The following is a 15,906-nucleotide window of genomic DNA, read 5'->3' as shown; positions in this document are numbered from 1 at the left end:
ACTGTAAGATTTCTATAATGTTTTTTGTATAATTTTTTTGTTAATTTGGAAAAAAATTTCACATGACAAAATTTTTTAAAATTTCTTCTCAGTTTTAATTATCACCACTTATTTTTTTTTTTGTTTGTAAAATTATTAGGCCATAATTATATATTTTAAAATTTCTAAAATGCATTAATTAATAACTTTTTATCAAAAATATTTTTTTTTATTTCTAATTTTTTGATTGGGTTGTGATTAAATGTTGTAATTTTTAATTTTAATTAGGGATAACATTGTCTTTTGATTATACTTTATTACAGTTAAAAAGTTATACCATAGTTTTAGTGGCATAAAATTTTTAGTAATTTTTGTTGTACTCAAACAATTTTTTATAATGTACTCTAACTAAATTAACAAATTAAATAAAAGACAAGAGAGTTTGTATTATCCTCAATTCTTTCCCTGTACCAAACACACCAGAGATCTCTAAAACCATAGTTATCAAACCCGGACCGGCCCGGCGGTCGGACCGGTTGACCCGGTGACCCGGTGCTTCAACCGGTCCGGGTCTTTAATTAGACCGGTTATGCAATCAACCCGTTCTGACCCGCATTGACCCGCTTTGACCCAGTGGTTAGACCGGTTGACCCAGCGGTCGGACCGATTGACCCGGCGGTCGAACCAGTTGACCCGGCGGTCAGACCAATTGACCCGGTTTGATTTGTAATTTCAATTTTGAACTTTGGTTATATATTGGATTGAGTTTGGTTTGATACTTTGATGATAAATTTAAACTTTTATTGTGAATTAGTATTGTTATGTATTGATATTATGTGAAGTTTGAGCTTTTTTCCTCTTTTCTACTACTTCCAAATCAAAGATTAGCAATTGTTTTGTATTTTTTTCCATCAAATTATTTATTTGATAACTAATAATTCATGGATATTATTATGATATATCATTATATAATTAAAAACTAATTTATAATTTTAAAAATAATATTTTAAAATATTTTTATTAACCCAGTATTAACCCAAATGACCCGACGGTTGAACCAATTGACCCGTGACCCAGAGCCTTGACCGGGTCAATGCCCGGGCCGGGTCTGATAACTATGTCTAAAACTACTGTCAAATGAGGCTTCCACTATATTTGTGCATTCTTTGATGTTGGCGAGACTATGCCAACAAATCAATGGAAGATGTTTGACATTTGTGCTGCCTGTGCAATCATGGATCGATGAATCCATACGGCTAATCAACTCTTAGGAGCCTCTGGTTTTTTGAGTTTTTACTGTTCACATAATCAATTTTATTTTATTTTTTTTATTTATTTAGATGAGGAATTTTTACTCGCCATACTTTTTTTTAATAAAATATAAGATTCATCCATTTTCCAAAATAAAAATAACAAACATTAATAATAAGCTCTTTATCCTTTTTGTTTTATTATTGTTGAGTTTTATAAATATTTTTTGACCCATTTTAAAATATAGTTGAGTTTTATATGTTTTTTTTAATTATTTGAATTAATATTTATGAACCTACCAAAATATTTATAATCCAATAGCATTACACAGTAGTAAAAACGGATCTCTTATGATTAGTACTACTCTGCAGTCCAAATCTTTGTATTTTATTGTATTCTCTTTTTATTTAATAAATTTGTGATTTATTCACTTTATTAAAATAAAATAAAATAATAATAATAATAATAAAATAATAATAACAATAAAAAAGAGACAACAGAGGAGACATAGCCGTGAAAACATCAATACTTAATTTTTGTCAACATTTTCATAAATTTTTATGATTATTTATTATGGTCTGAGTCAAAAATAATTGTTCATTTAAAAACATGAAGTTTACAAATATATACATACAATTAGATTGAGTGCCTTTAATTTGGAGATTAATTGCTTAAGAGGTGATTAAATAGTCAAGAACATGATCTCAGTGACATCGACGCCCAAAACCCAGCCACAAATTACGGTGAATCAACTCTAATCTTGAAGCCAATCACCTCCAAGTTTAAGCCGTCCGATCCCATCCAATGGTCGTTACACTGATCTCGAGAAGGAGCTCAAACAGATTTCAACTGCGAGGAGAGCCACCATCAACGGCGAGTTTAAGAGCTAAAATCCTGGGATTTTAACGGGCCACCGGCCTCGAAATCCGCGCTCGTGGGCCCCACCTTCTCGGCCCAACACTTCCCTTTGGGCTCCCCATCGCTGACTTTAATTTTTAGAAAATCAAACAAGTATAACAAACGTCTTTGCATAAATTACCTTTGTTTTTGTGTTAATCTTGTCTTGGTTTCCGTGCAAGCAAAAAAAAAAAAATTCTTTTTCACTCTATAATATATTGAAAATACTTGTGGTAATTCATATCTACACAACATATGCTGCCACGTAGGCACGGCAAGCTACCAAATTCTTCAAATGGGGTCGCTCTCAGCTTTCAGTTCCAAATGCACCGAAATTAAACAAATGTATCTCACATGCATATAGACTAATATGCTCAAACTCATCTATAAATGCCAACAAACTTTCTGTTAATGCACCCACACCTGATAACTTCTCTTCCTTCATTTGCCACCTTTGTGATATCAATGGCTCCTTCGTCTCTTCCTCTCTTCACTATTGGCTTCCTAGCTTTCTTGATTGTCATCCATTCCTCCTCTAGTTTCAATCCAAAGCTCCTCAACTACACTTCTACTGTCTCTTCTTCTGGTTGGTCTCCTGCCGGTGCAACGTGGTATGGAGATCCAAACGGGGCAGGAAGCACAGGTATATGTACATATATATACATATAATTAACACGTACGTAAAATAGACATCCAAATATTAATTGAAGAGAGAATAACATGCATATATTAATAACTTTCATACTATGAAATAATGAAAATGAACATATATATATATATATATAGGTGGTGCTTGTGGATATGGAGCTGCTGTGGCCATCTCCCCGTTCTCATCCTTTGTTTCCGCGGGGAATCCTTTTCTCTTCAAGTCCGGCATGGGATGCGGTGCTTGTTATCAAGTACTACTTTACATATGACTTATGTATATGTACACACATATTAATTTAGCCTTGGCTACAAGCTTAGTCTTTAATTTGATGTTCTATTAATTAATTAATTAATTAGGTGAAATGCACTGCTAATGAAGCCTGCTCCGGGGAACCGGTGACGGTGGTAATCACAGACGAGTGCCCAGGTGGTCCTTGCCTTGACGAGAAAGTTCACTTCGACTTGAGTGGTACTGCGTTGGGTGCCATGGCTAAGTCCGGAATGGCGGAACAATTACGAAGTGCGGGAAAGTTCCCTATAGAATTCACTCGGTGAGAGTTTTACTAATCTTAATCAATTATTTCACATCAATCAAATTAAGAAGAATATTCATGACAAACATTAATTAGATATATGATGAGGTTAATCAATTAATTAATAATATATATATGGAAATACTATATATACAGAGTTGAATGCAACTATCCGGGTACTAACATCGCCTTCCGAGTTGACCCGGGTTCAAACTCTCAGTACTTGGCTGTTGTTATTGAGTTTGAAGATGGGCAAGGTGATCTCTCAGCCGTAGAACTCAAACAGGCGCCGGCTGGCACACCAGCATCGAATAATTGGGTTCATATGGACCAGTCTTGGGGTGCTGTGTGGAAATACAACGCCGGCAGTGATCTGAGAGCTCCGTTCTCACTCCGGCTGACCTCATCGTCAGGCAAGACCCTTGTTGTTAATAATGCTATTCCAGCTGGTTGGCAGACACAGAGAACGTATAAATCCTTGGTTAACTTCAGTAACTAGTTAGCTTAATTTGCTGCTAATTAATGGAGCTTCTTAAATAAATTAAGAGCTTGCACTTAATTTATGCTATAGTGTATATCAGTATATCTGCATGCATATGTAACCGCCTATGTGGTACTGAATGACTATTAATAATTATATTTTCTAGTTTATATTGCATTTCTTCTGTTTGGCAGTTGATTGTAATTAAGATATACTATTTAAGAATTGACGTGTTTTAATATATGCTTCTTAATTTAATCCTTTTGACGTTTTCTTAAATCCATTCTTTAGATATAATAATGGAAACATTACATCATACTAGTGCAACCTTAACATCAGGTAGTACATACAGATCAGATGCCTAGGGAATATTTGGTCCAAAATATATATATAGTACTAATTTTTTAATTTTTTAATAAGAGAAAAAAAATCTATAGATTTTACTTAATTAATATTAATATAAAATTTTACTTTTCATTATCAATATTAACTATTATTATATATATTAATTTTACTTTTAAATGCATTTATTAAATAATTAATGTTGTAAAAACAAGCTTATGAAATGCTTGAATGACATTTAATAAAAAAAAAAATGCTTGAATGAGGAATAGAGCTTATCCTAATTTTTTGGGGATAAAAATTACTAATTAAATACTTTGCAAAATCCTTTTTCTTTCCTTTTTATTTTACCCAGTGATGATATTAATTAAAAATAAAAAATAAAAAATAAAAAATTTGGGCTACCACCATTCAAGAAACAAAACAAGTAATTCGATAGTTCATTAACAAAAATATACATTGTTATATATATATATATATATATAAATATAATAAGAAAAAATAACAACAATAATAATAATGTTAATAATTGGTTTGGCATGATGAGTTAGCTTGGAATTGAAGGCAAAATAACTAAGGAAACGTATCAACTCATTATGGTATCATATATAACCATATATATAAGTTTATAACCAACCAAGGGGCCAAGAACCCCTTCCTCTCTCTGACACCCATCTGACCATTGACCAGGCGGCGCCACCGACCCTCCCGCGTATCCACTCCCTCCTTCCCTCCAACCCCCACTTGTCACCTCTCCTCTCCAAACAAGGACTAATTAGAGAGAGAGATTAGCCTCACTACTATAACAAGATCAACAAGGCTTAGTCTTACACCATACAACCCCTACTCTCCCTCTCCTCTCCCAATCTCTATCTCTCTCTCTCTCTATCTAACTATATATATATATATATATATACATCTAACTTCCTAACCAACAATGGCTGTAGTAATGGACCAGAACCAGCAGCAACAACAACCATACAAGCATTACTGCCGAATATGCAAGAAGGGCTTCGGCTGTGGTCGAGCACTTGGTGGCCATATGCGTGCTCATGGTATCACCGATGAACCTACCAACCATGCAGACACTGACGATGACTCACCACCAGCCTGCAACGATTGGGATGATGACAATACCAAGCCCAACACCTATAAGCGCATGTACGCGCTCCGGGCCAATCTCAACCGCCGCGTCTGCGAGAACTGCGGCAAAGAGTTCGTGTCTTGGAAGTCTTTCTTGGCTCACGGTCGGTGTAGCTCTGATGATGACAGTGAGGGTGATTCTATGGGGTCCAACGGGGAGGAGGATCTTGTTGGGTGTGCGGCGTGGTCCAAGGGGAAGAGGTCTAGGAGGTGTAGAACCAGCGAGGAGGAGGATCTCGCTAATTGTCTTGTGATGCTCTCGGCTGCGCGTGTCGAACCGATACTCGTTGCTGAGGCTGAGGAGTCTTGCGCGTCGGCGAGCCGGGAAGAGGACGTTAACCGCGGTTTGATACCCGTGTCACTAGGGGACAAGTGCAAGGCACCTGCAGCGCCGGCGGTGCCAACGGGTGTGTTCGAGTGCAAGGCCTGTAAAAAGGTCTTCAATTCGCACCAAGCGCTTGGTGGCCACCGTGCGAGTCACAAGAAGGTTAAAGGATGCTTTGCTGCGAAGCTTGAAGACCTGGAAGAGGCCACAGCGAGAGACGAAGAGGTTGTTATTACTGCTACCATTACCAATGAGAACAGTAATTTTGGTAATGATGCAATGGCAATGGCAATGTCTGTTGTACCTTTGGATCAACACGAGCCGTTGAGGAAGAAGTCTAAGGTGCATGAGTGTTCCATTTGTCACCGGGTGTTCGCTTCCGGGCAGGCGCTGGGTGGGCATAAGCGATGCCATTGGATCACGTCCAATGCGGGGGATTCGAAACCGCATGCCACCGTGCCGGCCAGCTCTCAGCTGCAACTTAGCCCAATGTTCGACAGCTCTAAACCTCTTGATCTCAATGTCCCAGCCTCTGCGGATGAGACCATTGGAAGCCCGTTGAGGCTGGAAGTGCCAGCAGCTGCCTATGTGCAAGCAATGGTGGATCAAAGAAACAATAACATTAATGAGAGTTCTAATCACTTAACTGTGGATCATGATGAATCCTATAGTAAGGTAAAGCTAGCAAAGCTGAGTGAACTGAAGGATATCAACATGGGTGGTGAATCTGCTCCATGGCTGCAGGTTGGGATTGGATCATCTACAAACGAGGTTAGTAGTGATCACCCATGAAAAAAAATTAATGGAGAATCGTACTGTGTTTTGATGCATATTTTCTATGTTCAAAGAAATTTGTAAAATTAAAAATTGTTTTATATATATATATATATATATTTCAATTTAAACTGTATTCTTTGAACAGAAGTAAGAAGGTTATCACTGGGACACAAGCGTCACTAGCTTTAATTGAGTGTGTGCTGGGTTTGTTGGATGTTCTTTGCTTGCTTCGCAGCTCACGGAGTGTTGCATCGTGCACGCTATTCCTATTCTTTGCCACTGCCTTTCAGCATGTTGAATTTGGAACCCACCAAGCAGTTGGACAGTCTCTAAGGATGACCCTTTTGCTTGTTTATCTAAATCTTTCTAATGGCACCTTCTCACAACAAGCATGCTGTAGCTATAGATAACCCATGGGGCCCCATTCTTTTCATCTGCTCAATTCCTTGTTTGGTGGAGGAGATGTTCAAGTATTCTTTTCTCTTGTGACTTCCATATCATCATCTTATTCCTGAATTGATATGAATTGATATGAATTGACATAATCCACCGTGCACTTGCTCAACTATCACTGTATCAGAAACTTAGTTCCAGTACTCTTCAATATTTTTCTCCTCGGAATACTACATTTTACTGCAGAAATCCATAATTTGTACTGCAGATGGATAAAAGACCGTTCTAGTCTTTTTCTAATGGAGAGCTAGTCTGCTTGGTAATCAGGATTTCTTCCCTAAAGTTGTAGTCTTTTCTATGTTTATCTTAAATAATTGGGGCCATGCTGCCTTTTATCAGTTTGTGTTGCTGAAGGAGCTGCTTTTGGGTATGCTTCCAGAAAAACTCAGGAACAGTGGCTCCATTAGTGCTTGACAGATACAGACCATTCTTTCTATGCAATAAGATATATTCTTTAGCCATGGCTGCAGACTAAAGCACTAGATAGGAATTTTGAGCATTAATATATAGACTTGGCATTTGCCTAGATTATCTCTAACAAGCAACAAAGGGGTTGTCTGTTACTGTTATTCAAGTAAACTCATGTCCATGCATGCCCTGTTTTTTCCCCAATGAAATGAAACTTATTTGTTGAAACTCACATTGTTTATATGAATTCTGCATGGTCTAGCTGACCAGGAACCAATCACATGATGCTTGGCTGGGCACCATTTGGACATTAGACAAAAAGCCCCACGTTATAAGCAAGGCCTATCACCTCATTGGTGTTGTTTATAACTTTATTTTCCTTTGGATTTCAAGGTGATGAGAGTTAGTGTTATGGTTTGGGTGTATAAACATCTAGAAAAAGCCATGTCTGACAATAGGAATAGGTACTCCATATGTCTCTGGTTGGAAGCCTATCCCTTTCTACCTTTTGTCTCTCTCTCTCTCTCTCTCTCTCTCTCTCTCTCTCACACACACACACACACACACACACACACACACACACACACACTGAATCTAGTTTGGCCCTTGTAACTTTTGGGGCCATTGTATAAGTTCAATACACTCCTTTAGCTTTTAGAGATCATCAGTTCAGATCATCAATTGAGAGGGCCGGGAGAGATGAAAAAGGCTCCAAGCTCCAAGACCAAGCAAAGCTTACTTGCATTAATTTACACCCACCTTGTAGCTCCCAACAAACAAGGCTCACCCTACTCCCTACATCTATTATTACATCAACTTCCCCTCACCCTTTTCTCATTGTTCTTATTAAGCATCATTATAACCAAAACAAATGGTGGTTAGAGTGTAAGGATCACATTAAAAAGGTAACAGGGGAGAAAGTGTAACACATGATCAAATCCCAATTGTCTACATTTCAACAATCCCCTCATGCTCTTTTCCTTTCACAATTGGTATCATCTCAACCCACTCCCCAAGTCATACAACAATTATAATGGTGGAGCTAGCATCAAGCACATTTGATACTTGAATGATATTGGGTCTTCATTTCAATTTTCATTTGTCAGATGATGCATTCATTCTTATTTCTGTAGCTCATCATAGTACAGGACCCCCCATTGGAAGCAAAACCTATGCCACCAAGCCTCTGAAACCCAGCACTATGTTTTGAATAGAATGAGAAAGTTCAAAGATATTCATACCATCTTATCAGAGAAAAAATAAAGGAGGAAAAGTAGCAGCACTTGACCTGTTTTGACTGCTCTAAAGCTGACCTTTGAGATTGTTTTCTTGTGATGAGGATGGGGGATGGAAAGTGCACACAGACACAAACACCTTCTTCTGTTCTCTTCTATGCATCTTCCAACAGACAAAAATCAACTCAATTCTTTATAAACCCATCCTCATTTCAATCTTTCTGATGGTGTTCCATGACAGTAACTATAACACCTTCTTTGAATGTTCTCTTATTCACTCCAAATTAATTTTCATTTAAACTACCGATTGACGTCTCAACATATAGTAGTTGAAAATTTTTACCATGTGAATGCAGTTAAACTTCTATATACTATTAATGGTTATATATCCACTCAATGTTTCTAATTTTCATTCACCAAACTGCCAACATTAGAAATTTCTACCCACTTAATCATGTGAGGAAGCCTCGCATCTTTCCTTTTTGCACTTATACTGTCACTTCTGCAGACCAGGCCAACTTTGTCCACTGCTTGGGGACTACCAAAACCTCAATCAATGTGGAGTATAATAATATTCTTCAATATTTCCAAATTCCAATCTTAACTTTCACATATATACAGTCCATTGAATTAGCATTTTTTTGCTTGCAACCCTTTTTATTTATTTTTTTTTATTTACATACATACATACAGTTAAGCACATACATATGTCTTTCAATATACATAACTGAGAGTGTGAATTTTGAGGCACCATCACCAGTGAATGCAAATACATTTGAGAATAAATATAATAATGCCACATAACCCAATGTAGTTCAAGAACACTGGCGGTGCCCACCTTCCATGTGATACATCTCTTTTGTGCTAAGGACGTGGTAGGGCTGGCATTAGACGCACCATACTTCTCTTCCTTTCATGGATGTTGTACTATATCATGTGGTCCTTCTATACATGCATCTTACACTCAACTCCAGTAACATTAGTAAAAAGATGCCTATAATTTCTGCTATATCATGAGGTTTTCTTTTTTTTTTTTTATATCTTTATTATATAATAATAACAATAATGTGCATATAGCGTTTCCTGATTGCTTTAATTGTAGTTAATCTATAAATATAAATGTTAGTTTGGTAATTAATAAGAAATATTAATGAATCTTGTGACACATCACTGCCGTCCGTTTGGCACACTTGATAGATCATAGCCGTCAGATCAAGAGCCAGATACGTTCCATCTGACACCCATAAACACGGTCCCCAAGTTGACTGATGAATGGGTCCAACCGTCCAACCCGGCCAATTGGTGTCCACCACCATCGTTTCCCATGACGATTCGCACGAGAAGGAAGAGTTCCATTGTTCTTAACTTCCAAATTTCAACGGCCGACGCCTGGAAAGCCCCTACCCATTTGGTCGCGGGTGCGTTTCCATTTCCAGTGTGATACGTGTTCAAAGATCTCACATTTAAAACAAAACTGAAATATATATATATATATATATGATACTAGTTGTATAGTTATGTTGGAGTATAGTAGTAGTATGGTAAAAATACATGACATTTATTATCATTCAGGATAAGATGAACAAAGAGATAGGAATTCCAATGTTTTGATGATTCCAACAAAAGGCCAATGAATACAATGCACTTAGTTTTACAATTAGAAATTGTATTAGAAATAATCACTAATAATCAGTCTAACAAAGCAGAGAGGATCTGATACCAAATGTCATGGGAAACGTGGAGCGATTTGGAGTCTCTGGCTTTTACTTAAGCTCAAACACTAACAAAGCAGGAGCAGAATAGGAACAAGTGATTAAAAAAATAAAAAAGAATAGAAAAGAAAAGGGGGAAAAAACAGAAAAGAACAAGTACTTAGTTGTCGGAAGAGAACTTTGCAGCAACACTGAGTAGTAGTATTAGTAGTAGCAGCAGCAGCGGCAGCGGCAGCGGCAGCAGAAAGAACATGCAGCTCTCTTTCCCCAGGCTGTACTCTTTAACTGAGATGTCATTCACATTTACTTAATTAAACTCAAAGATTATTATCAGAATATGAGCAAACAGACCACCCACTTGAACTAAACACACAAAAAAAGTTGCTTAATTTCTCCTCCCAACTTCAAACAGTGAAAAACAAAAGAAAAAAAAGAGAAGAAAAAACTCCATTCCATTCATGGCTGTCACCATGGATGTGCATCAGAGACAGTGGAGTGTTCAACTTCATCATCCATGGGAGCAGGGAGGTTGAGGTCGATCAGAGTAACTAAAGATGGGATTTTGGAAGATGAACTGGATCTGAGAGACTTTCCGGCATTGTTCTCCGATGACTCAACTCCATAGATCTGATGATGGTTTGTGGTCGATCCTTTGCCTCCCTTCTTATGGCTAGCGCGGTGCCCGCCCAGCGCTTGGTAGGACCGGAACACTCGCTTGCAAGTGCCGCACTGGTAGCGACTGCGCTTGGCCGGCCGGGTAGGGCCCGGCTCTGGCTCGCGTTCGAGCTCGTCCTCAGCGTTGGCTTTGGATTGAAGGGAGGACCAGAAGTCACGCGAAAGCATCATGAGAGATATGGCGACGTTCTCCTCCGGCGAAGCGTCGGAGATAGAGCTACCCAGAGGCGATCCTGTTTCGCTCTCTCGGTCCTGCATGCCATCCGGCGATGAAGACGACGATGCCGATGCCGTCCGGGTGGGTTGCGCGTGCGAGCGCATGTGCCCACCCAGCGCGCGGCCGTTGGCGAAGCTACGCGCACAGAGCCTGCAAGTGTGCTTCTCCATCTCTCTCTCTCTCTCTCTCTCTCTTTCTCTGAATGCAAAAGAGTGTTGATGGTTTTCTCAATGATATATTTCTTTTTATTATAAAAAATATATATATATATATGAATTAAAAGTAAGTAAGTAAGTAAGTAAATAAATAAATAAAAACTTTTGGGGTTTTCTTTGGAGAGTGGGAACTAAAAGGAGTAGGTGCCAAGCATTCCTCCACCAAGAGACAGAGGTTGAAGGAAAAGAAGGGCCAGATTTGGATTTAATGTAGAGATAGGAAAGGAGTTAATTAATGTGTGTTTATGGTGATAATTAAGAGAAAGAAAAAAAAAAAAGCATGGTGCATTTGTGTGTTATCTCGGAGTAATTAAAGTTTGGGTAGTGGTGGTGGTGCTAGTGTAGTGGTGGGAAACTCCTTATTCCTTTTAAGTCATGCATCTTTCTCCTCCAACTCCAAGCATGCATTGTAGGTTTTTCATTTCATATCTTTTGTTTTTAAAGTCTTTTATGGCATTTAATTTCAGCCAGGGTTTGTGATTTCTTTTTGGGTTCATGCAATTGTGATCTTAATTTAATGGAGATTTGGTGGAGTTATTTTTTTATTTATTGCCTTTATTTACTTCCCCCACTAGAGAAATTCTATACTTATTTTTTTAATTTATTTTTTTATTAAACTGAAAAACGATTGAACGATTGAAATTTCTTTTTAGATAAGTCAAGGGTAGTGTTGGAGGTTTGTTGTAACGACCATAATGGAAGTATAGGAATGACACTTGTCTTCAAAAAAAAAAAAACCCCACCTATTCTGTCATTATAATTAATTTAAATGTATATATATATTTCATTTATAAATAATTAAAATATAAAAATAAAAAAAAGGTAAAAAATAGTCTCACTCACCACCCCTACCCCAACCAAGATAGAGCCACGTATGGAGATAGAGATATCCCCTGTTGTTGGAATCAAATACACAGAAATGGTGTTATTGTCAACCAACCATGACTTACAGCCTTGTGTTTTTCCACCGCCCTGAAAATGATATAAATCATATTCAGATATGAAAATATGAGAAAATACACTGACTTTTCTCCTGACTTTTTCTATTATTAAGAGTATTTATTTATTTATTTATTTTATGGGTGTTTTCAATTTAACAAAAGAGATTGTAGTGGTATAAATCGATAAATATTCATATATTTTGATGATTTGAGTAGCACAAATTAGACGATAACTTCATGCTCTGTCTAATTAACCTAGTGATATATCATGTGTCTCTCTTCTAGAGTTGTTACTATGTTATATTTATTTAATTGTTATGTTTCTATTGGATCTACCTTTGTGACTTATACTATGTTATATTTTTCACATTTTTTTTCTTTAATAAATCAATTGGATATTCTTTTTAAAAAATAAACACAGAAAAATAAAATATGGAATATATGGAGGTTGAGATACATATAGAATTCTCTTGGAAAGGCGACGTCCGCCTAATGTTTGATCCTGATGGTCGGCCGGTGTACGTGCCAGTGCCCTCCTCTCATCCGCATGTGGAGGCCGAGGAAGGGGAGTTCCTTTGGCCCTTTAATGGTGAGGAGGAAGACGAGGGAGCATTTTCGGTGCTCTTTGAACCGACGCTCGAGGACACAGAGATTTCCCCTGAGTTTGAGCAACTTGAGTCGGTTGACTTGGTAGTGCCTCGTCCTCACTTCGGGCTGGGAGTGGTGGAGCTTGGCTCCCGTCTCAGTGTTATTGATGATTGCGGGGTGGTGGAGCCGTGCTCCCTCCTTAGTGACTTGGGTGGTCATGGAGTGGTGGAGCTTTGCTCCAGCTCCAGTGACGTTGGGATGCGCCAGGAGGTGGTGATTTTGGTGATCCGGCCGGTGCTTGGCGCTGAGGAAAGGATATCTGCGGCTTGTCTCAACGTGGAGCTTTTAGAGATGTGTGACGCTCCGATGGAGATGACTGATGTGGTGGTGCATCGTCCTCACTTCGGGATGGGAGCGGTGGAGTATGGCTCCCGTACCAGTGTCATTAGTGATCTCGGGGTGGTGGAGCCAAGCTCCCATCCTAGTGACTTTGGTGTACATGGAATGATGGAGCTTTGCTCTCGCTCCAGCGATGTTGGTGAGCGCCAGGCGACGGTGATTGAAGTGTTTCGGCCGGTGCTTGGCAAAGAGGAAGGGTTATCAACGGGTTGAGATGAGTGACACTCCAGCGGAATGCTCGGTGATGGTCGCGCTTGGCTTCCACGATGACGAGGTGGCTCCGGTAGCAACGACGAAGTTAGGGCAATGGGTTATTATCTTGTCTATGTTCCAGCGCGGTTACTCTGATAACCAATGTTTCTCTGCCGGGCGGGGAGAGGATCGGTTGTCTGAAATCAGTAAGGATGCTTCTTGGCCATTGATCCAATCCACTGGGATGTGGGCAGCAGTGGAGAGTGGCTCCCACGAGATGGTCGGCGATACCTGGGTTGAGCTTCGCTCCCACAAGGGCGGGCCAGTGATGACTTGTGAGCGATCAGTGACGGTGGCGCTATGCCTCAACGGTGATGGAGAGATGCGTCTCCAATCGAGCGTTGCTCAGGTGGCGATGGCCGGAGAAGGTGGTTGCGCGGGTAGGACTGCTGGTCGGATGTGGGCGCGGTTCCCCGAGAGAAGTCACTCCGTGCATTGGGAGGAGGAGCTCGCACTGATCTCGAAGCTTAGATGCGTACAGAAGCAAGTGACTGGTGGCATCCTTTATTTGGTTAAGGTTTTTGAATTTGAAAATTTGGGGGTACAACATGTGGAGATGAAGTGGATGGGCTTTCCTTTTTTAGTCGGATTTGGGCCGGGTTTAAAGCTGGGCCGGGTTGTTGTTGAAGTTTTGGTCAGTTTGGTCTTTGTGGAGCCTTCTCTGATAAGTGAAATGGGTGGGGTGTTGGTTCTTTTGATTAGGCCTTTGGACCCGGATGGTTGGTTGGCCCACCCGGAGGTTGGTCCCCATGTCGTTTTGATGATCATGATTATAAAAGGGAGGTGTGGGTTGAATGTTCACTTGGTTATCCTCAACTTTATTTTGGCATGCTTTGGTTCCACATCGGAGGAGAATTTTGTTTCACCTGGGTTGCTCGTGCCTTCGGTGGACATTTTCAGTTGTCCGAATTTTTTCGGAGGGGAGGACCTATTGCAGATGCACAGCTAGTGTTTCTCCGTCTCGCCTGCTGCTCCAACCCTGTGGGAGTACATTGTCACGGCTTATCTCGTGTTGTTTTCCTTGTTGTTTCCTAACTTTATCCACGTCTAGTGGATTTTCTGTATTCAGTTCTTTTATTTAATGTAAGTGGTTTATCCACCTTTTCAAACAAAATTTGAAATTCGTATGATGTGTTTTTTTAAAAATTTGGCATGTAAAACAAGCAAATCTTTATATATATATATATATATATATTGAGGAAGCAAATCTTTATATTTGTTAGGATTTAGAATTTTGGATTTACACAATAACCCGTTTAAGAGAGGCATTATATTGTATTATTTTACATAACTTTTTTTTTAAAAATAAATAGACTTTAAATTTGTTAAGAAAATAGAAAAAATTGTAAAGAGAATTAACTATAATGAACTAACAATGGTAGACTATGCTGTATTAATCCATCAACGGTTAATGTATAGTTTAATATAATGACATAAAAATAATAATAATTAAAATACTAGATAAATTGTTAAAATAAAATACAATGATTTTTTATATGTATATATATTTCAAATTCTGAAATCTGACACACAAAACAAACAATCAAACACAGTTACACAAGCTCAGTGGGAAAATAAAATAAATAACATTTTTGGGCTCACCAAAACACTTAAAGGCCCAAGCATATATGATGGGTTTAATAAGGCTTGCAGCATATCTTATCAGACTGTTGTGCTGGACCTGCTGGTAAAAAGGAACATTTGAATTAAAGAATTTTATCAAATTTAAATCAATATTTTTACTTACCCCATAATTTGAGAATATCAGAATTAACTTCATCAAATAAATATTAATTACAGTGGAAGAACGCTTGCTTATTTAAATTTTTTAAATCTATTATTGATCAATATTTAAAGAATAACAACAAAGTAAAAAAAAATAATAATTAACTAACGACTTGCGAATACACTCTACATATGTTTTCGATTAAAAAACTTTTAATAAGGGTGCTTATCGCCTACTAAAAAAAAATGTAAAACTAAACCATGTCAAATTGAAAACAAATAAACACTATATAACTATAAAGTGGATGCCTGATATGATGCAACTAGAATTAAAGTAATTGAAATCCAATATTCACTCATGTTGCGTAACCTCATCTTCTTTAAAGTACAAGTAATTTATAGACCAAGTCACTATGGATTGAGTGGGGAAAAACAACAGGTTGATGGAGTGACTGATAAAACTAATACATTCCAGTGGAAATTGTAGAGGAACCGTTAATTATATTTTTAATTAAATTTTATAATAAATGAGTAAATAAAAAAAACAAAATGTAAAATATGGTGGTAACCACATCTTACTCCACTAGATTTCTAAGAAGTCCATATTATGTTGAAAAAGTGGATTGGAATCTCAGTTCAAATATGGTGGGAGTATAAATGTATTAGCTCCACGTCTACGTACACTTGTTTCATTATAAAAAATATATTTA

The 15,906-nt window shown here is 38.1% G+C and overlaps 3 protein-coding genes across 3 annotated transcripts; 2 read left to right on the top strand and 1 right to left on the bottom strand.

The window, feature by feature from the left end:
• The first annotated feature begins 2,592 nt into the window (after positions 1 to 2,592).
• On the top strand, positions 2,593 to 3,807 carry LOC120258016 (expansin-B15-like). The gene is made up of 4 exons (XM_039265353.1): positions 2,593 to 2,770; positions 2,914 to 3,026; positions 3,133 to 3,326; positions 3,465 to 3,807. The coding sequence occupies exons 1-4, from the start codon at positions 2,593 to 2,595 to the stop codon at positions 3,805 to 3,807; spliced, it is 828 nt and encodes a 275-aa protein (XP_039121287.1).
• A 1,140-nt stretch (positions 3,808 to 4,947) lies between these two features.
• On the top strand, positions 4,948 to 7,218 carry LOC120257916 (zinc finger protein ZAT4-like). The gene is made up of 2 exons (XM_039265215.1): positions 4,948 to 6,370; positions 6,522 to 7,218. Exons 1-2 carry the CDS (start codon positions 5,069 to 5,071, stop codon positions 6,525 to 6,527), a joined length of 1,308 nt encoding a protein of 435 aa, XP_039121149.1. The 5' UTR covers positions 4,948 to 5,068; the 3' UTR covers positions 6,528 to 7,218.
• Positions 7,219 to 10,542: 3,324 nt separating this feature from the next.
• LOC120257918 (zinc finger protein ZAT1-like) lies at positions 10,543 to 11,297 on the bottom strand. Its single transcript, XM_039265216.1, has one exon. It carries the CDS (start codon positions 11,244 to 11,246, stop codon positions 10,650 to 10,652), a length of 597 nt encoding a protein of 198 aa, XP_039121150.1. The 5' UTR covers positions 11,247 to 11,297; the 3' UTR covers positions 10,543 to 10,649.
• Between the last annotated feature and the right edge of the window lie 4,609 nt (positions 11,298 to 15,906).

Source organism: Dioscorea cayenensis, chromosome 4 (genome assembly GCF_009730915.1).
Source record: "Dioscorea cayenensis subsp. rotundata cultivar TDr96_F1 chromosome 4, TDr96_F1_v2_PseudoChromosome.rev07_lg8_w22 25.fasta, whole genome shotgun sequence".
Taxonomy (NCBI): Eukaryota; Viridiplantae; Streptophyta; class Magnoliopsida; order Dioscoreales; family Dioscoreaceae; genus Dioscorea; species Dioscorea cayenensis.
Note: the sequence above shows the minus strand (reverse complement) of the source record. Positions and strands in the feature narration are given on the sequence as shown.

Bases quoted from the DNA above. Each gene is read 5' to 3' on its own strand.
- LOC120257918 (XM_039265216.1), bottom strand. From the start codon at position 11,246: ATGGAGAAGCACACTTGCAGGCTCTGTGCGCGTAGCTTCGCCAACGGC.
- LOC120258016 (XM_039265353.1), top strand. From the start codon at position 2,593: ATGGCTCCTTCGTCTCTTCCTCTCTTCACTATTGGCTTCCTAGCTTTC. The intron at 3,027-3,132 runs GTACTACTTTAC...TTAATTAATTAG, and splicing joins GATGCGGTGCTTGTTATCAA to GTGAAATGCACTGCTAATGA. The intron at 3,327-3,464 runs GTGAGAGTTTTA...CTATATATACAG, and splicing joins TTCCCTATAGAATTCACTCG to AGTTGAATGCAACTATCCGG.
- LOC120257916 (XM_039265215.1), top strand. From the start codon at position 5,069: ATGGCTGTAGTAATGGACCAGAACCAGCAGCAACAACAACCATACAAG.